General features: G+C 43.4%; 1 protein-coding gene across 1 annotated transcript in view; it reads left to right on the top strand.

Annotated features, from left to right (window-relative positions):
* Positions 1 to 18,773, top strand: part of LOC114111402 (allergen Bos d 2-like) — a 74,144-nt gene extending 55,371 nt beyond the window's left edge. The window contains exons 5-6 of the mRNA XM_042241951.2: positions 12,042 to 12,143; positions 18,691 to 18,773. Coding sequence (XP_042097885.1) covers positions 12,042 to 12,143; positions 18,691 to 18,773 — 185 coding nt within the window. The remainder of the gene's footprint in view (positions 1 to 12,041; positions 12,144 to 18,690) is intronic.
* The last annotated feature ends 2,852 nt before the right edge of the window (positions 18,774 to 21,625 follow it).

Raw genomic sequence — 21,625 nt, 5'->3', positions numbered from 1 at the left:
AGCATTATCTTGATGTATTCGGTACAGTTAATCTTCAGTTCCAGGGTCGCTATGTTCCCATCTCCTGGACGTCAGTTCTCTAAATCGTGGCAGCTTCTGTCGTGGCTGCAGTCTGGTTATCAGGTAGTAAACTTGTCCACTAGGTGGGGGTTTCAGTGTCTGTAAGACAGCTCGCAGGATATGACCCAGAGTAATATCTACTGCCCTTGCAGAGGAACCACAAGTCCTCGTCTTTGCTTCATGACTACATTATCATTATTTCATCTCCTTTGTCTGTTTTCCTTTGCTATCTACATCCTCAATTCTCTGATTAAACGTATTCTTTGACTAAAATCTTTCACAGACAAAAGGCAGGCAGAAAATGTCAGAGGTGGGGCAAGGAACGTAAGGTCCTGCACCGTCTCATTGGGGGGTCAGTGTGCTTTTGATAATTCCGAATCATTCCCCTCTCCATTCATTGCATGAGGGTTCATGAAAACCCCAGGGATGGAATTCTAGAATGCACACAAAGTGAGCAGGAAGAGTTAGAGTTGGAAAGAATTCTGAGTCTCAGACTCGCCATGAACTTCTTCAGTGTACCACAAAGTATTGCATCTCACTGTGAGCTTAAGCTCACAGGTGAATGATCTGTAGCTCACTCAGTACTTGTGAGAATGGGAACGTGATAACATGTTAACCATGTGGACTTCACCCCATGGAGAAACCGGAAGACCTGTGAGCACACTCAGGCACGTCTGTGGAACACTACCTGGAGAGCAGGGTTTAGGTGATGGGGAGAGAATGGTGCTGCTGAGTCTTACTGGACACTACAGGTAGGAGCCAGGTGACTCTCTGTAACAATAAAGGATTCTCATGCACACCTCTTATGCCCTGTTTGCTATGAAATCCAGGCAGAGGAGACAGCTTCGCTCAAGAAGAACTTCAGAAGTATCAGGAGCTGAACAGTAAAAGGGGGATTCCAAATGAAAATATAGAAAATGTCATCGAAACAGGTAAAGCCCCAGAGGACAGCAGGTATCGGAAATGAAAACACATCACTAGGACATTCCTATCAAATTTCCCTTTCGCAGAGACATCTGTTATAAAAGCTGCTTTGAAATAATCCTTGGAAACAGAGGCATGTCAGTGGCCATCTTTCCCCTTATTCATTCTCTTTCACAGACAACTGTCCTCCACAAGAACAGAGAACATCAGTTGGGTGAGTAGACAGGTGACAGGTAGCAACACTGAGTTTGTTTTCTGTAGGTTAACATTTTTTGGGGGAAGGGGGGCGGGAGGGTATTTTTAACTGCTTTAAGAATGGGATACATACGCAATGTCATATTACCCAGTCATGAAAAAGAATGAAATACTGTCATTTGCAGCAACGTGGAAGGACCTAGAGATGGTCTTACTGGGAGAAGTTAAGTCAGAAAGAGAAACACAAATATATGCTATCACTTCTATGTGGAGTCTAAAGCATGATGCACACGAACCATTCATAAAACAGAATCAGACTCTCAAACATAGAGAAAATTAGTGGTTACCAAAGGGTAAATTAGGAGTTTCAGATGAGCAGATACCCAGTAAAATATATAAAATAAACTAAAAAGATCTACAATGAACTATAGTCAATGTCTTGTAGTAACATAAAAGAAGAAGAATTGATAAAAAGGTATACATTTACCTACACACACACACAAACACACACACACACACACACATATGTATTAATGAGGGTTTCCAAGGTGACTCAGAGGTCAAGAAACTGCCTGCCAATGCAGGAAACACAGGAGAGGCTGGTTCTATCCCTGGCTCAGGACGACCCCTTGGAGTAGGAAATGGAAACCCCATCCAATATTCTTGCCTGGAAAATCCAATGAACAGAGGAGTCTGGCAAGATATAGTCCATAGGACGCAAAGTTTGGGACACACCTTAGTGACTCGGAAACAACAAATGTTTAGATGAATTACTTTCCTCTATACATGACACTAATGCCACATAAAGCATCTGTCTACAATGCGGGAGACCCAGGTTCGATCCCTGGGTCAGGAAGATCCGCTGGAGAAGGAAATGGCAATCCACTCCAGTACTATTGCCTGGAAAAGCCCATGGACAGAGGAGCCTGGTAGGCTACAGTCCATGGGGCCGCAAAGAGTTGGACATGACTGAGCAACTTTCCTGTTCCTGTAATACAGCATTGTGCATCAACTACACATCAATAAAAATCAATTTTCAAGAAGAATGGGATGACAGAACATTTCACATTGCCGCTGGCCAAAAGCTCAGACTTCCTTAAGTATTTGGATTAGATATCTAAAGACTGACATGGTCTAGACTCCACAGAATGATGCTTTGAGGACAACGGGGGTGGTGTGATGCCCTGAGCTGTGAGTTACGATGATTGCTGGGGAATCCCACTGGGAACGACTTGGTAGCCACTACACATCCCTGATGAAATATGAGCCTACAGAAGTCACTTAGTTTACAATCTCCTACATTTCACAGCTCTGAATACGTAATGTAGTACCTCTCAACATAAGACTTGATACCAGACTGCTCACAACTAATTTCACCTGGTGGTAGTTCTGTGCAACCACACAGGGGCAAACACACACAGATGAACTTCTGCAGAATGAATCGCGTAGGAAAACTTCTACACTGTTTCCATTAAAAACGGTTTTTCTTTTATAATTCCACCTCTGGGCAATATCATATTAACCCCAGAAAGCTCAACAACCTTTTACTCTCCTTTCAGGCTCAAAGAAAAAAATGAAGGAAGAATACCGGCAGCATCGAAGCAGGAATGTGTCCCAATCATACGTATGAAGATAATGGACCTTTCCCTTGAAATCATCATTCCCTCTCTCCCAGGAAATCATGACCCAGAACCCACGGGTTTCCAACTAGGAATGTCCTCTCTTCTTCCGGATGTTACTGGATTCCTAATCTGATCAATAAATTCATTCCTGCATATATGTGTAGTGAACAAACTTCCATTGGCCAATGTGCACAACACATAAATTCAACTATGAAGAAAATCGTCCTTTGTACAACAAAGGAGGAGGTAACTCTGTTTAGGACATGTGGTGTGAGTTCTGCAAGTGTGTTTCCGAGAAGAGAGAAAAACCCACAGAGGGTAGTTGTATATGGTGACATAAGGTTCCTATCAGATGTCACGGGAGAGATGGAATTGCTTAGTCAGACAACTTCAAAAAGAATCTGAGCTGTCCTGAGGAACACATGAGAACAACTCAAGTATGGGGTTAAGCAGTGTTCATCGGCTGTGAGGTTGCAGGGGCTGGTAAGGATTTTGCAGCCTGCAGTCTCCCAGGGGGCACAGTGGGAAAGAATACACCTACTAAGGCAGGAGACACAAGGATAAACTTTGATCCCTAGGTCGAGAAGATGCCCCAGAGGAGGAAATGGTAATCTGCTCCAGGATTCTTGCCAGGTGAATCCCACAGACGGAGGAGCCTGGTGGGCTACTGTCCATGGGGTCACAAGAGTCAGACGCAATTTATCAACTGAGCACACACACACATACAACAAAACTGAACAGTGTTTACTAAAGAAAGAACACTGATGGTGTTTACAATGCACGGGGTCTCTCGTGTCCAACTAGGGGGTGCTACTATCCAGCTCAACCTCAGAAGCAGAGGCCTTTATGCTGATGCAGATGCAGAATTACCTAAAGCTCTGCATATAAGTTCCTCATCAGACATTTTTCAAAATAATAGTCATTGATTGGTGCCAACTGATGGGAAGAAAATAGCATCATGGGTACCCAATAGATCATGCAACTGGACCAGACAGTTCTGTTCAGTTCAGGCACTCAGTCCTATCCATCTCTTTGCGACCCCATGGACTACAGCACTCTAGGCCTCCCTGTCCACCACCAGCTCCCTGGGTTTACTAAAACTCATGTCCATTGAGTCGGTGATGCCATCCAACAATCTCATCCTCTGTCATCCCCTTCTCCTCATGCCTTCAATCTTTCCCAGCATCAGGGTCTTTTCAAAAGAGTCAGCTCTTTGCATCAGGTGGCCAAAGGGCTGGAGTTTCAGCTTCAGCATCAGTCCTTCCAATGAACACCCAGGACTCATGTCCTTAGGATGGACTGCTTGGATCTCCTTGCAATCCAAGGGACTCTCAAGTGTCTTCTCCAACACCACAGTTCAAAAGCACCAATTCTTCGGCACTCAGCTTTCTTTATAGTCCAACTCTCACATCCATACATGACCACTGGAAAAACAATAGCCCTGCCTAGATGGACCTTTGCTGGCAAAGTAATGTCTCTGCTTTTTAATATGCTGTCTAGGTTGGTCATAACTTTTCTTTCAAGGAGTAAGCGTCTTTTTATTTCATGGTTGCAGTCACCATCTGCAGTGATTTTGGAGGACCTCCCATGCAAGAAAAAAACAAAAAACAAAAAAACAGTTTGAGTATTCTTTGGTGGGACCAGAAAAGAGACCAGGAAAAATGTTTAAAGGAGATAGGAAAGATGAGGCAGTCCTAGATAACTAGACAACTAGGGCAGTCCTAGACAGCCCATGTTTCTGTCATGGGCTTCTGAGGATAAGGAAGGCTGGGTGCACCTGAAATCCTGCAGGAGTGAGAGGAAAGGCAAAATCAGGCACCGGGCACCCACCTTGCCAGGGCTCTTTGTAAGCTAGATGCATTTAATTGCTTGTAACAACCACACTGTGGTCTCCAAGGTCAAGATATTTGTATCCATTAACTGGAGTTGTTGACAGAAAATGGAACAGTAGTGGTTGACGACTAAGCTATACCCTCTCCTGGATCACTGCCTTGTGTGCTGAAGGAGCTGGCATAACTCAGTGAAGCTATGAAACTTTTCGTGCAGGGCCACCCAAGGCAGGACAGACCATAGTGAAGAGTTCCGAGAGAACGTGACCCACTGGAGGAGCGCGTGGCCAACCGCTCCAGTATCATTGCTGTGGGAACCCCATGAGCTGTATAAAAAGGCAAACAGACATGACACTGACAGATGAGCCCGCCAGGTTGGAAGGTGTCCAATATTGCTGCCGGGGAAGAGTGGAGAGCGACTCCTAATAGCCCCAGAAAGGATGAAGCTGCTACTGCTGCTGCTAACTCGCTTCAGTACTGTGTCTGACTCTGTGCGACCCCATAGACGGTACCCCACCAGGCTCCTCCATCCCTGGATTTCTCCAGGCAAGAACACGGGAGTAGGTTTCCATTTCCTTATCTGCAGCCAGCATTTATTCAACAGTTATGTGTTTTGGCTCCAAAACGTAGCAAAACTAATGTCTTGCTCTTTCAGACACCCTCAGTAAAATGAAACACACACTACTCTGGCTTCCCTGGTGCCTCAGCTGGCAAAGAATCTGCCTGCAGTGCAGGAGTCTTGGGTTCAGTTCTTGGGTTAAGAAGATCCCATGGCGAAGAGAATGGTTACCCACTCCAGTATTCTGGCCTAGAGAATTCCAGGGACTCTATAGTCCATGGGGTCACAAAGAGCTGAATGTGACTGAATTACTTTCACTTTTGAATATCCATAAATTGATGAGAAATCCTATCTTCTCAAGCTTGTGAACCATGAAAGCTTTGCTTTTGAGACAAACTTGTTGAAGGCCATGCATGTGATCTTCACGTTCTAACTGTCTTTAGTAAGTAAGTGAAGTCGCTCAGTCATGTCCAACTCTTTGCGACCCTATGGACTCCCAGCCTGGACCCCCAGGCTCCTCTGAACATGGGATTTTCCAGGCAATAGTACTCGAGTGGATTGCCATTTCCTTCTCCAGCAGATGTTCTCAACCCAGGGATTGAACCCGAGTCTCCCGCACTATAGACAGACGCTTTACCGTTCTAACTGTCTTTAAGACTGCCCCCCCAAAATGAATCAAGAATGGGTAAACACAAACCAGAACACAAAGAAATCTGCTCTAGGGGAAGGGATGGGAATATAGAGACAAACAGATTTTGGATACAGATGCAAAGGAGATTCAGAAGAAGATAATAATTTTATAGGGAAAACTATTGGAGAAATTGGAAACGCACATGCAAAAAAGATACCAAGAGCTCAATCCTTTCATTGCTCCATGCTTGACAATTTACGCAGAAACTCATAGACCTACATTTAAGAGCAAAAGCAAGAAAGACTCTAGAGGTGAAGCGGTGGATAATCTCTGACTAAAGATTAGGTTGTTACTGATTAGAATGTATACCAACCAGGATCCCACACTGGGAACAGAACGTGAATAATCAAGCCTCAATTAAAATATTTACATCTTTGAGGGACAAGCTTAAGGAAACACAAGAGAAGCCAGCAACGATGGGGGAAATCTATTGGCATATCTCCATCTGAAAAGAGACTCGTGTGCAGAATGTGTTGAAAAACGTAATAACTTCATAGAAAACAAACAAATAATTCACTCAGTGATGAACAAGTGACTTGCAGAGACACTTAACAGAGAAAATAGACAAACGGCAATTCCACCTCTTTATTCTTTCAGGAAATGGAAAGTACCATGGAAACTGGATACAATCACACATTATTATAATAATAAAATGAAAATGGCTGACCCCACTGAGTCCTGGCAAGGATGGAGCAATGGAAAGTCTCATTCCCTGTTGGCAGGAATCGAAAATCAGAAGGCATTGAGATCCAACAGTTCCACGCCCAAGTCTCTCCCCAGAAGATAAGATGGCTCACTTCCGTACAAAGACTCGTCTATGAACATGCATCCGTCCACACTGGCATGGATAAAAATGGGACATATCCTGATGATACTATGCAGGGGTAATGGGAACAGTCTATAAAAAAATATAGATGTTTATTCAGACAAATATGCGGAGGGAAAGAAGTTGGAAACACACACGAGGAAATGGAAGTTGAGATACAAAGTGCTATGTATAAGATAAATAATGGACAAAGATTATCTGAAAAATAAAGATTGTACAACACAGGGAATAAAAAAACCAATATTTTTATAACTTCACAAAGAGAAATAAAATTATGAATACCTCCTATAAGGTACACCTGTAACAAAAAATATTGTGCATCAACTATATTTCAATTTCAATATTCAAATAATATAGACCTTTCTGAGGAATGCCCTGATAACTGATTCCTGGTAGACACCACATACTTATCTTCTTAAACTGAAGGCGCCATCATCAGTTTTAGAAAACAAGCTTAAACAGACCTCTTCAATGTGAAAGATATAACACAGGAGCTGTATAAGAAGCACAGAATGCCAAAATGCTCCGCTGCCAACCAGGATGTCAGAAGACCACATCTATGTAACCTACGTCTTGTGATTAAACACTGTTAGATCACTATGTACTCTGCCAAGAGATGGGTCCTATAAAAAGTGGAAGCAATGCACATTCTGTCCAGTAACTGGGCACCCTCAGATTCTGTAGAAGGACGATGAGAGTCAGAAGTTGCAGGTTCTGTTGCTGAGTCTTGTCCTTGTCCTGGTTTGTGCCGCCCAGGAAACTCCAGCTGAGATAGACCCCTCAAAGGTACCCAGCATGAGCTGATCTGCTAGAAGGTCTTGCTTGTTTGAGTGTGTGAGTGTGTGTTTGAGTGTGTGTGTCTGCGAGGTTGTGTGTGCACGTGGCACAGATATTCTTTTATATGTTTCTATACATGAACAGCTTGTATACATATCTTGGTCCACGTATCTACATGAGCATAATATCACCCTCTGTCTATCTGCTCTTTCCCTTTTTTTTTCTTTTTTAATCTTGTCTGTATGTTAAAAAAAAGTGCTATCATTCAGAAAGTTATGAACTGTGACAATCTTTATTGTCATTGTTTCATTTATTTCAAATAACTCTGAATTCTCTGCTAAAATCTCTGAATTTGATGTTTTCTGCTCCAACAGGAAAGACAATTTCATGTCGTGTTATTCAGCAAGGTAGGGGGTATAACTCCTCTTTGCTTAATAAGATTTAATTTACATCTTTTCTGTGGTAAATGCAGAAGCATAGTAGTGCTGTATATTGGTGAGTAACCAGAGAAGAGATGGACTGGCATTTATGAGCAACTTCTTTCTTAGGTTACAGGAGAGTGGCGCACCATTTATGCACCACAGACAACAAGGAGAAGGTTGTGGAAGGGGGCCCACTGAGGGGTTACTATCCTCAGACTGAATGTATCAATGACTGTGAATACGTCTCCCTTACATTGTATGCCAAGTAAGCACAATCTGCCTCCACAGAGAACATGACTTCTGACATGGGGTCTGGTCTCCATGTGCACTGAGAGGTGTGAGTCATGGCTGTGAAGTTGGGTGTGCAAACTCTATTCCAAGAAGGGTGTCCTCAAGCCCTGGGGAGTGAATGGTGATGAAGGAATGTCTTGTCTGTTGGCTTTTCAAGATTGACGGGAGATGCCATTTATCCACAGAAGTGCTAAAGAGAGAAGGAGGAGATGTTTACGAAATAGGATGTGAGTATTGCAGCTTCTCGGGTTGTCTTCCCCAAACCAAAGAACGTGTTCAGATTGATAGTCTCCGTTTCATCCAAGACAACTAGACGTCTAGATCGGTGAACTATTTCCTCTACTCATTACCAGGGCAACCTTGGAAAAGCCATTTAATTTTTTAACAATCAATTCTTTCCCGCAACACCAGGATGAGGTTCAAGGGTCGAATGTGGCCACTGATGGTCTCTGAGAAAAAGCCCCAGAACATTGACTCCTCACGTTTCTTGGGCATGGAGAACTGAAATAACCTACATAGGATAATAAGGACTTTTTCACAATTTTTTCTTTCACTTGACCTACATGATGAATTTTGCTTTAAGTAAAGAAATTCTTTAAATATTAAAAGTTTTTCATTAGCAAGTTTGGTAAGTAGAACAAAATTAACTTAAAGCCCTAAAATGACAACAGCTAAAATAAGAGTGAAAATTTCAAACTAAATTTTACATAATTTGAAAGGGACTTTTAGCATAGACTTCTATCTCTATAGCTTAAAATAACGAGAAATAATTCTTAAATAGGAATATTAATACATAACTTGAAAGGGTAATTAACATAGATTTCTATCTGTAATAAAATAACAGGAAATAAATCTCAAATATTAATATCAATACTGTAATATTCTATCCAGTGATCAAATGTCCATGTTTCATGATGACGGGAAAAAATATACAATAGAGCACTCTAATCTTGGTCTGCTGCATTTATTTTATTTTTCAGCTGTGGAAACACAGCCACAGGAAGAAATCTGCAATCATTTCAGAGTTTATGCGTCTGACATTTTGCCATAGACTCATTTGTGCGTCTTCAATTAGCCCTTCTACTACTAAATAACTCTGGATGATGTACTAACTTTGATTTAAATATCATTCATTTAAAATTTTTGAATTCCTTTCTAACCATGACTGTACTGGCAAACTGGGTCACAAAATTCCTGAATATTTAACAGTCAGCTCTTGTGAGCTCGCATGAGATGGTTGAGATTCAAACCTACTAGAGCTGCAATAAGCAACTTTGACTCATCCACCGACTGCGCAGTCTAGAAGACGGGAAGTCTTCATTCTCTTCAGGAGAAGGGGGTGCGGAGAAAGCTTTCCTAGTTTACTAACCAGTTGACTAACCAGTTCTAACAGCACATCGCTAGAAATCTCAGTGAGATAGAGTCAACCATCTGAGGGAAGACTGATGATTGCATGTGAAGAATAAGACACTCTCAAATGAAAAGAAGTTAATCATATTGAAGTTTGATTTTTTTTCCTTCTGTTATAGACACGGGTATAAATGTTTTGCAGCTGATTCATGTACCAGATAACATGCTGGTAACTAATTTTGAAAATGGTGATGGACAGAAGATCACAAAAGTAACTGAAGTTGCCAGTAGGTACTGTAGCTTACCCAATATAAACTAGATGTGTTCACACGATCAGTGTTTTTACAGAAAGGAGAGAGGTACACACATAACTTATATCAGGGCCTGACTGGTGGTTCAGATTGGAAAGAACCCACCTGCAGTGAGGGACACCTGGGTTTGATCCCTGGGTTGGGAAGATTCCCTGGAGGAGGGCACGGGAACCCACACGACTATTATTGCCTCGAAAATACCCATGGACAGAGGAGCCTGATAGGCTACAGTCCATGGGGTCACAAAGAGTTGGGCATGACTGAGTGACTAAGCACAGAACCTTATATGGAACACACTGGAACAGACGTGTGTTCACATGGAGAATTCAGACTTCACGGGACATGAGTCCGGGATATAGAAAGGTTGTCTGCTAGAAAAATGAGTAAACGTATCCACTGGGGATTCTATCAGATGGCGCTTTTAAAAATGAGATACACAAGTTCCCAAACCAATACAGTATTGTAAAGTAAAAAAAAATAAAATAATAAAATAATTTTTAAAATGAATTAAAAAATAAAATTAAAAAATAATAAAAGCAGAGCTCATTCAATTAAAAAAATAAATAAATTTAAAAATAAAAGCAGAGCTCAAGAACTATTAAAAAAAAATGAGATACACTTATCCCAGACTGCAAATGAAATATTCCAGGATGCTCCATGACTTTCTCGCCAAGTATCACACAACAGAGTTGCCGGGTCCTGACACCAAAAAGAACCAAGGTTTAACTCGGAGTTTAGCAGACTCACAGGTCCCGGCCATGACTGCATTCATCTCCACCACAAACACTTTCTTCTTTATCACAGTCATGAAAGTACTGCCTGAACCTGAACCCAAAGCTTGGCAAATACCACTGGACCGCATTGAAGACTGCAGAGGCAGTGCGGTCCGGAATGTCAGTCATTCTGAAATCTGGCCAATCCCTGGGTTCACTGACATGTCCCTCTATCCTTTCTCATATTATACCCTCACTGGAGATGGGTGGGTGTTGTGTCTGGTCTTTGAGGATGACAAAGCGTGAGTTTTTTCCTCAGTAGCATCTGTGATGTGATTACCAAAAGTGGGTTCCTGCTGCCCACCCTTCAAAAGCCAAATAAGAGGCCAGCTTCATAGAAAGAAAAGCCTTCTTTCATTCAGATGCCAACAACTGGGCAGAGGGTGGACTTCTGTACAAAGGCTGAATGCCCCACCCCACAACTGACATTCAGGAAGTTAGAGTTCTATAGACAGAGGCACAGGCTCCTTGCAGAAACAACAGAGTCAACTCAGACAGTCACTTTGAACTTGATTGGTGGTCTGACCAGCATCATCATCACTGTTTCAAGCACAGTTAATCGACAGCTCCAGGGTCGCTATAATCCCACGTCCTTGACGTCAATTCTCTGAATCGTGGCAGCTTATGTCACGGTTACAGTCTGGTCATCCTGAAGTTAACCTGTCCACTGGGTGTGGCTTTCAGTGTCTATAAGACAGCTCACAGGATGGCCCCAAACGGTATCTATTGCCCCTTGGGGAGGAAATAGAGGTCCTTGTCTTTGCTTCACGAACACACCATTGTTTGCTCCCTTTGACTGGCTTCCTTATTTCCCATGTTCTCACTGCTCTGCTTAAACTTATTCTTTGAGTAGAATCTTTCACAGACAGAAGGCAGGCCAAAATCATGCTGAGTGGAGCAAGGATCACAGGGTCCTGCACTGTCTCAATGGGGTCCGTGTGCTTCTGAAAAATCCAAATCATTCCCCCGCCGCATTCATTTCAGGAGGGATCATGAAAACCTCAGGGATGGACTTCTAGGATGTGGAAAAAATGGACAGGAAGAGTTTAGAGTTGGGGGGAGTTCTGAGTCACAGACTGTCCACGGCCTTCTTCGACGTTCCACGAAAGACTGCATCTCCCTGGGGCATGCTTAAGCTCAGAGCTGAATGATCTGTAGCTCACTCGGGAGCTGTGAGGAGTGGAACATGTTAACCGTGTGGACTCTACCGCCACGGACCCAGCTGAAGACCAGTGTGCACACTTGGGCACCTCTGTGGAAAACTATCTGGAGGGCACTGTCTAGGTGATGGTGGAGGGCAGCAGTGTTGGTGAGGCTTACCCATCACTACAGGTACGAGCCAGGTGACTCTCTATAACCTATGAAAGATTCTAAGGCACACCTCTTCCGCCCTGTTTGCTATGAAATCTAGCAAAAGGAGACAGCTTCACTCAAGAAAAACTTCAAAAGTATCAGGAACTAAACAATGAAAGAGGGATTCCAAATGAAAATATAGAAAATGTCATTGAAACAGGTAAAGCCCCAGAGGACAACAGGTATCTGAAATGGAAACACATCCCTAGGACATTCAATTCAAAATGCCCCTTGGCACAGACATCTTCGTAAAGAGCTGTTATGAAATAATTCTTGGAAATAAAGGCATGTCAACGGTCATTATTCCCCATATTCATTCTCCTTCTCAGACAATTGTCCTCCACGAGAACAGAGAAAATCAGTTGGGTGAGTAGAAATATACCACATATAACACTGAGCTTTTTTTCACTAGGTTAACACTTTGGCGGGGGGAGGCGTTCAGTGCTTTAACAATGAGATACATACAGAGTGGAGTATTGCCCACCCATGAAAAAAAGGATGAAATAGGCCATTTGCAGCAACATGCATGGAGCTAGAGATGATCTTCCTAAGCAAGTCACAAAGGAAAGCGAAACATGGTTTTATCACTTCCATGTGGAATCTAAACTACGATGCAAATGAGCCATTAATAAAACAGAAACAGACTCTCAACGGAGAAAAAACTAATGGTTACCAAAGGGGAAGCAGGCAAGGGGTAAATTAGCAAATACACACTAAAATATGTAAAATAAACAGCAAAGACCTACTGAAGAGCAGAGAGAACTATACCCAATGTCTTCTAATAACTTGAAGAAGAAGAATCTAAAAAAGTATACATTTATCTACATAGGACGCATGGTGTGAATCACACAAGTCTCTTTTCGAGAAGGGAGAATAAACCACAGATGGCACTTTTATATGGTGATATAAGCTTCTGACCAGATGTCATGTGAGAGATGGAACTGGTTAGTCAGACAACTACAAACAGAATCTGAGCTGTTCCAAGTGGCACCTGAAATAATAACTGAACTATGGTGTTAAGCAGCGTTCATCTGCTGTGGCGTTGCCAGGGGTGGTAAGGATGTTGCAGAATGCAGTCTTACATGGGCTTCCAGGAAGTGCAGTGGGGAAAAAAGATACACCTACAAAGAGAGGAGACACCTGAGCTGCAGGTTCAATCCCTGGGCCAAGGAGATGCACTGGAAGAGGAAGTAGTAGCCCCCTCCAGAATTCTCGCCTGGAGAATCCCACGGACAGAGGAGCCTGGCAGGCTAGAGTCCACGGGGTGGCAAGAGTCCGACCTGATTTCTCAGCTGAGCACACACACACAAACAACAGACATGAACAGTGTTTACCGAGAAAGAGCTCGGGTGGTATTTACAAAGCACGGGGTCTGCAGTGTCTGACTCGGGGCAGCCACTCTCCAGCTCAAATCCCGGAGGCAGAGGCCTTGATGCTGCTGCAGGTGCTGAGCTACCTACAGTTCTGCATAAAAGCCCCTCATCAGACACTTTTCAAAGTGATAGGCATGGATTGCTGCCAACTGATGGGCAAAAGGAGAATCAAGGGCACCCCCGCAGGTCATGACACTGGACCAGACAAGAGATCAGAAAAGTCTATAAGGGGTATGGGAAAGATGAGGCAGTCCTACACCACTCTGGAGCCCCCTGGTAGGCTCCTGAGGATGTGGAAGGCTGGGTGCAGCTGGAAGGCTGAGAAGTGACAGGGAAGACAAAACAGGGCACTGGGGATGTTGCCTGCCAGGACTCGTTGCAAGCTGCACGCACCTTGAATGCATGTTACAACCACACACGGCTCTCCAAGGTCCAGGTGTTTGTGTCCATTGACTCAAGTTGTCGACAGAAAATGGAACAGTATTGGTTGACGAATAAGCTGTGCCCCCTTCCTGAACTACTGCCTGTGTGCTGAAAGGCATGACTCAGTGAAGCTATGAGCCGTTTCGTGTAGGGCCACCAATGACAAACGTGTCACAGTGGAGAGTTCTGGCAGAACGTGAACGTGATTCCCTGGAGGAACGCATGGCAAACCAACTCCAGTTTTCTTGCTGGGAGAGCCGCATGAGCTGTGTCAAATGGCATACAGATATGACAGTGAAAGATGAGCCCTCCAGGTTGGAAGGTGTCCAGTATTGCTACTGGGGAAGAGTGGAGGGCAGCTGCTAATAGCCCTGGGAAGAGTGAAGCTATGCTCACTTAGGTCTCACCCAAGGAAGCCAGCCTAAAATGCAGGATACAGCATGCTTGGGGCTGGTGCACGGGGATGACCCAGAGGGATGTTGTGGGGAGGGAGGTGGGAGGGGGGTTCATGTTTGGGATCGCATGTACACCCGTGGTGGATTCATGTCAATGTATGGCAAAACCAATATAGTATTGTAAAGTAAAATAAAGTAAAAATAAAAAATTTTTTTAAAAAGTAAAAAATTAAACAACAACAACAACAACAAAAAGTTAAAAAAAAAAAAAAACCCAACTAATTCTAAGAAACAAACCAAAACCTCTGAGCAGAGGGACTTCTCCAGAGGCCCACTAGTTCAGAATCCACCTGCCAATGCAGGGGACACAGACTGAATTCCTCATCGGGGAAGATCCCACGTGCTGAATGACAAGCCCATGGACTTGTGTTTGTGCTAAAGAGCTTGAAAGAGAGAACTGTCCCCATGAGAAGCGCTCGAACTTCAAGTAGAGAAAAGCACTCAGAGCACAGCACTGAGGCCCAGTCTGTGTTTTTAAATTAAAAAAAAAAAAAAAAAACCTGAGCAGAGGTTATAAGAAGTATCACTACTGAGACACACCATTAAAAGTGTCTTAAAAATTCTAACAGGAAAAGGTGCAGATTGAATCATGAAAACAACAGTAGGAATCAGGTAAGAAACATGAACCATTAAAAAAATTCATCTGAAAAATTACTTTCAAGGAACTTTATCCAGTTGAGGCTATAGCAAATCCTGGGGAAGAGGGATCCTCTATCACAAGTGCATTACATTTAATCCACTGAATCTAGGAACTCAGGACTTTCCAGGGAGTTAACGAGCAGGAAGGTAGAGTCAGATAAAAAATGTCACTGGTGATTTACATAGGACACAAGTTAAATAATACATTGGTCTCCTCACGTAGTAAGCCCATGTGTGTGTGTGTGTGTGTGTGTGTGTGTGTGTGTGTGTGTGTTAGAGATAAAAGCACTTAAAGTTCTGCTCTAATCAATGGATAGGTGTATGTGCAATCCTATTCATCATAGTCACCATGCTGTTCATTACATCTTTCTTTAAATCACATGAGCTCTTCAGATAATACAGTAAACAGAAAAACACATACAAAAAAAAAAAAAAAGAAAGAAAGTAGAACTTACGTCAATTAAAGCCTTATGTTTGAAAGTAAATATCTACTTCTGTTGAAAACTCTGCAGCCAGCATTTACTCAAGGATTATTTCTTCTGGCTCCAAAATGTAGCAAAACTAATGTCTTGCTATTTCAGACACCCTTTGTGAAAATCAAAACATACATACAATACTCTAAGATGCATAAATGGATGAAAATCCTATTTTCACAAGCTTGTGAACCGTGAACATTTTGCTTTTGGCACAGATTTGCTGAAGGCTAGTCATATGACCTTCATCCTCTGACTGTCTTTACCTTGCCCAAAGGAAGGAATCTAGAGTGGGGAAAGATAAACCAAAACACAACCAAATCTGCTCCTGGGAAAGGGACAGGAATATACAGACAAATAGACTTTGGATACAGTAACAAAGGAAATTCAGTAAAATAATTATCGTATAGGGAAAACTGTCAGGGAAATTGGAAATTCATATGACCAAAAAAATAATAATAATAATCACTTCAGCCCATGCATTGCTACGTGTTTTACAAGTTACACAGAAAGACTCACAGACCTGTGTAAGACAGAAAGCAAGAAAGACTCTAGAGGCAAAACACACGTGGATACTCTGTGGCCAAAGTTTACACAGTTACTGATTAGGATATACACCAAGCAGGATCCCACACTGGGAACACTATGTTAATAGCCAAGCCTCAGTCAAAATATTTGCATCTTTGGGGGACAACCTTAAGGAAGCAGAAGAGAAGCCAGCGATGGGGGAGAGATATTGACACATCTCTATCTGAAAAGGGACTCATATCCAGAATATCTTAAAAACCTACAAACTACATAAAAAAATAAAACCTTAATAAACTCAGGAGTGAACAAATGACTTGCAGAGACACTTCACAAAGAGAATAGACAAATTGCAGCCGCCCCTCTGTATTCATTCAGAAAACGGAAATCACAAGTGTAACTGCATACCGCCACACACTTATTATACTATCTAAATGGAACACGACTGGGCGCATGGAATGCTGGCAAGGACAGAGCAAAGGCGACTCTCGTTTCCTGTAGGCAGGAATCAAGACTCAGAAGTCACTGAGACCCAGCAGTTCCACCCCTAAGTGACGACCCAGCCGATGAGCAGCTTAGTTCCTTAGAAAACCTGCCTATGGACATGTATCCATCAACACTGCAAAGGATAAAAGTGGGACATACCCTGAAGACACCATGCAGGGCCCATGGGAATACAAAAATTTAGGTTTTGCTCAAACGAACATGCTGACGGAAATAAGCCAGACACACACACACACAGATTCAAAGTTTGAAAAATTCTAAAGAATACCAATTAACCTATTGTGCCAGCAAACTGAGGAGTGGGTTCCCAAGTCTGGGCTGGGGGAGGTGGTTGAAAAGGGCAGAAGTAGGTATCATCAGGGAGCCCAAGGATAGTTTTGAAGCTGACAGATATACTCAGATACTAACTGGGGAAAAGGTTTCACAGCTCTATTCATCCAAAGTTTATCCACTGTACAATCAGAAATATGTGAGTTTCTGTTGTATGTCAGTTACATCTCAACCAAGAGTTTTAAAAACTCTTCTTTCAGTTCAGCTGTACAGCTCAGTTCAGTAACACAGGTCTAGTTTAATTTTTGTATTTTACAGCTCTAATCAGGATCCATGCATTTTCTTTTTTTATTATTACCATGGTCATCATTTCTTCTGCTAATGGATTCTGGCCCACAGTAGTAGACATAATGGTCATCTGAGTTAAATTCAGCCATTCCAGTGCATTTTACTTTGTTGATTCCTCAGATGTCGACGTTCACTCTTGCCATCTCCTGTTTGATCACTTCCAGTTTGCCTTGATTCATGGACCTAACATTCCAGGTTCCTATGCAATATTGCTCTTTATAGTATCTGACCTTGCTTCCACCACCAGTCACATCCACCACTGGGTGTTGTTTTTGCTTTGGCTCCATCTCTTCATTCTGGCTGGAGTTATTTCTCCACTGATCTCCAGTAGCATACTGGGCACCTACCAACCTGGGGAGTTCCTCTTTCAGTGTCCTATCTTTCTGCCTTTTCATACTGTTCATAGGGCTCTCAAGGCAGGAATACTGAAGTGGCTTGCCGTTCCCTTCTCCAGGGGACCACATTTTGTCAGAACTCTTCACAATGATCAGTCCGTCTTGGGTGGCCCTACACACCAGGGCTCATAGTTACACTGAGTTTAGACAAGGCTGTGGTCCATGCAACTAGACTGGTTAGTTTTCTGTGATGCTGGTTTTCAGTCTGTCTGCCCTCTGATGGAGAGAGGTAAGAGGCTTATGAAAGCTTCCTGATGGGATAGGCTGACTGAGGGGGATACTGGCTCTTGCTCTGATGGGCGGGGCCATGCTCTGTAAACCTTTAATCCAATTTCTGTTGATGGGTGGAGCTGTGTTCTCTCCCTGCTATTTGCTGCTGCTGCTAAGTCCCTTCAGTCGTGTCCAACTCTGTGAGACCCCATAGACAGCAGCCCACCAGGCTCCCCCATCCCTGGGATTCTCCCTGCTATTTACCTGGGGCCAAACTATGGTGGGGGTAATGAAGAAAATGGTGACCTCCCTCAAAACATCCCAGGCATGTACTGCCACAGTCCACGCCCCCAACCCTGCAGCAGGCCAACACTGACCCAGGCCGTCGCCAGAGACTCCCAGACACCCACAGGCATGTCTCCTATGGGGTCAGTGTTCATTTCTCTTGAGTCTTGGTACACAAGGTTCTGTTGTGCCCTCTGAGTATATTTCCCCGTCCTATGTAAGTTTTGTCTTCTCTATAGTGGGGTTAATGGTGACATCCTCCAAGAGGATTAATGCCATTCCCATACCGAGACCCTGACCGTGTGCCTGACCACTGCCGAACCGATGGGCCAAACTATGGAGGCTTCCCTGGTGGCTCAGATGGTAAAGAATCCGCCTGCAATGCTGGAGACCGAGGTTCGATCCCTGGGTCGGGAAGATCCCCTGGAGAAGGAAATGGCAACCCACACCAGTATGCTTGCTTGGAAAATTCCATGGACCGGTGAGCCTGGTGGGCTATAGTCCATGGGGTCCCAAAGAATCAGACACGACTGAGTGGCTTCACTTCACTTCACTCAAACTATGGTGGCGGTAATGAAGAAAATGGTGACCTCCATCAAAACATCCCAAGCATGCACTGCCACAGTCCATACCCACAACCCTGCAGCAGGCCAACACTGACCCACACCGTCGCCAGAGACTCCCGGACACCCACAGGCATGTCTCCTATGGGGTCAGTGTTCGTTTCTCTTGAGTCCTGGTGAACAAGGTTCTGTTGTGTCCTCTGAGTCTATTTCCCAATCTTTGTAAGTTCTGGCTTCTCTATAGTGGGGCTAATGGCGACCTCCTCCAAGACGATTTATGTCATAGCCACACCCAGAACCCCTGTCGGTGCGGTGGACCACAGCTGACATGTACCTCCGCAGGAGATGCCCAAACACAGTTCTGTCTCAGTCTCTGTGGGATCTCTGGTGAGCACAAGGTTTGTTTGGGCCCTCTGAGAGTCTCTGGCAGGAACAGGGTTTGATTCTAAATGCGAACTCGCCAGACTTACTGTCTTGCCGTCTTAGAAGACATGGAGTAGCCATCATCGTCAACAAGAGAGTTGTAAATGAAGTACTTGGATGCAGTTCAAAAACAACAAAATGGTTTCCGTTCGTTTCCAAGGCAATCCATTCAAATTCATGGCGATCCAAGTCTATGTACTGACCAGTAATGCTGAAGAGGCCGAAGTTGAATGGTTCTATGAAGACCTAAAAGACCTTCAAGAACTAACACTCCCAAAAGATGTCCTTTTCATTATAGGGGACTGGAATGCAAAAGCAGGAAGTCAAGAGACACCTGGAGTAACAGGTAGAGTTGGCCTTGAAGTACAGAATGAAGCAGGGCAAAGGCTAATTGCCGGGTCCAGCCCCGGTGAATCCAGGGAATTCAAAGCAAGGACGGCGCTGGCGAGGAAAGACTTATTTGTTTATTAATATAAGATTAGATTAAGAAACAATAGTATAGTAGGAAAATTAAGTGGAGAAAGAAGGCTGAATAACTTGGCTTACGGGGAAGGCCAATAAAGTTCCAGACAAGGAGCCTGCACTATCTATGCTGGGCCACCGGCGCCCACTTGAATATCTAAGGGTGCCCCTCCTTAAGCTCTCTTTCATGCGGGTCTTAAAAACCAGGGCAAGTAAGTAGACTTAGTGAGCCACCCCACTCCAGATGGGAATTCAGCCTGAAATTAGAGTAAAGAGGAGACACGGGGGAAACCAGTCCAGCGACTGGCTCTGTCCTCTGTTGTTCAGAAGGCCTTTTATACTTTTGATAAAACATGGAGATCAATGGTTAACACAAAGTTATGCAGCGTTAGCAGTCCAGACTGTTATGAAAACCAGGCTTTTCTCTCTGCATACCTAATTGTATACAAAAGTCTTAGGTGATTTACATCATCTTCTGGCCAAAAAGTGCAAATTAACATTTTACAGCCTTTTTTCTGATAAGGGTTTGTCAACCAGAAGACTTATTTGTGTTGATCTTCCCAAAGTCTGGTGCCATTCTCAGAAAGCACTAAATAAAGTTACATTCTTACGTAGCAAGGACACAAGAGGAGTGCAGTGATATATAACAAAGAGAAAAGTAATTAACTCAAAAGTCTAGTGTTGATAACATCAAAACTACTATATATCTTTTTCCATATCTCGTTTACATTGATTAACATCCTCCCAAGTGCCAAAAAGGTAAAGAATACGGAGGCCTGGCAGCAGTCATTGAGTCAACAGTGAAAACCCTCTACCAATATAATTTTTAACTCTTTAGAAAAGGCTCTGTATCTTTAAGATGCTTTTAAACTTTGTGCTTCTCGCAGTTGGGGGCCTGTAAGCAATTCACAAGCTGTAAGACGTCCGAGGGAACCTGTTAGGCAAGCTAGAGAGCTATCAGAGGGGGTTTTAACTGAAACATCCCTTTCAAATGCAGAAGACTAAAGCCCTGATTTGACTTTTTCCAGAGAATATTAGAAGAGTGGAAAAGCAGGCAGATTCTTATTTTTGAGGGGTGGATGCTCAGGAAATTCCAGGGGAAAAACCTGAGGTCTGATTAGCCTTGCCATCAGAGTTCTGCCGCATGACCTTGTCACGAGTGGAATTCCTCATGCTGGCTCCCGACAGCTAATAGAGTTCTGCCAAGAGAATGCATTGGTCATAGCAAACACCCTCTTCCAACAACACAAGAGAATACTCTACACATGGACATCACCAGATGGTCAACACCAAAATCAGATTGACTATATTCTTTGCAGCCAAAGATGGAGAAGCTCTATACAGTCAGCAAAAACAAGACCTGGAGCGGACTGTGGCTCAGATCATGAACTCCTTATTGCCAAATTCAGACTCAAATTGAAGAAAGTATGGAAAACCAGTAGACCATTCAGGTATGACCTAAATCAAATCCCTTATGATTATACAGTGGAAGTGAGAAATAGATTTAAGGGACTAGATGTGACAGACAGAGTGCCTGATGAACTATGGACGGAGGTTTGTGACATTGTACAGGAGACAGGGATCAAGACCATCCCCATGGAAAAGAAGTGCAAAAAAGCAAACGGCTGTCTGGGGAGGCCTTACAAATAGCTGCGAAAAGAAGAGAAGTGAAAAGCAAAGGAGGAAAGGAAAGATACCCATTTGAATGCAGAGTTCCAAAGAATAACAGGAAGAGATAAGAAAGCCTTCCTCAGTGATCAGTGCAAACACATACAGGAAAACAGTAGAATGGGAAAGACTAGAGAGCTCTTCAAGAAAATTAGAGGTACCAAGGGAACATTTCATGCAAACATGGGCTCAATAAAGGCAGAAATGATATGGACATAACACAAGCAGAAGATTTTAAGATGACGTGGCAAGAATACACAGAACTGTACAGAAAAGATCTTCATGACCCAGACAATCACAATGGTGTGATCACTCACCTAGAGCCAGACAACTGGGAATGTGAAGTCAAGTGGGCCTTAGGAAACATCACTATGAACAAAACTAGTGGAGGTGATGGAATTCCAGTTGAGCTATTTCAAATCCTACAAGATGATGCTCAACATTCATAAAACTAAGATCATGGCATCTGGTCCCGTCACTTCATGGCAAATAGATGGGGATACAGTGGAAACAGGGGCTGACTTGGGGCTCAGAATCACTGCAGATGGTGACTGTAGCCATGAAATAAAAAGACGCTTACTCCTTGGAAGGAAAGTTATGACCAACCTAGACAGCATATTAAAAAA

The sequence above is a fragment of the Ovis aries genome, chromosome X (assembly GCF_016772045.2).
Source record: "Ovis aries strain OAR_USU_Benz2616 breed Rambouillet chromosome X, ARS-UI_Ramb_v3.0, whole genome shotgun sequence".
Taxonomy (NCBI): domain Eukaryota; kingdom Metazoa; phylum Chordata; class Mammalia; order Artiodactyla; family Bovidae; genus Ovis; species Ovis aries.
The sequence above is the reverse complement of the archived record's forward strand: the minus strand, read 5'-3'. Positions and strand labels throughout refer to the sequence as shown.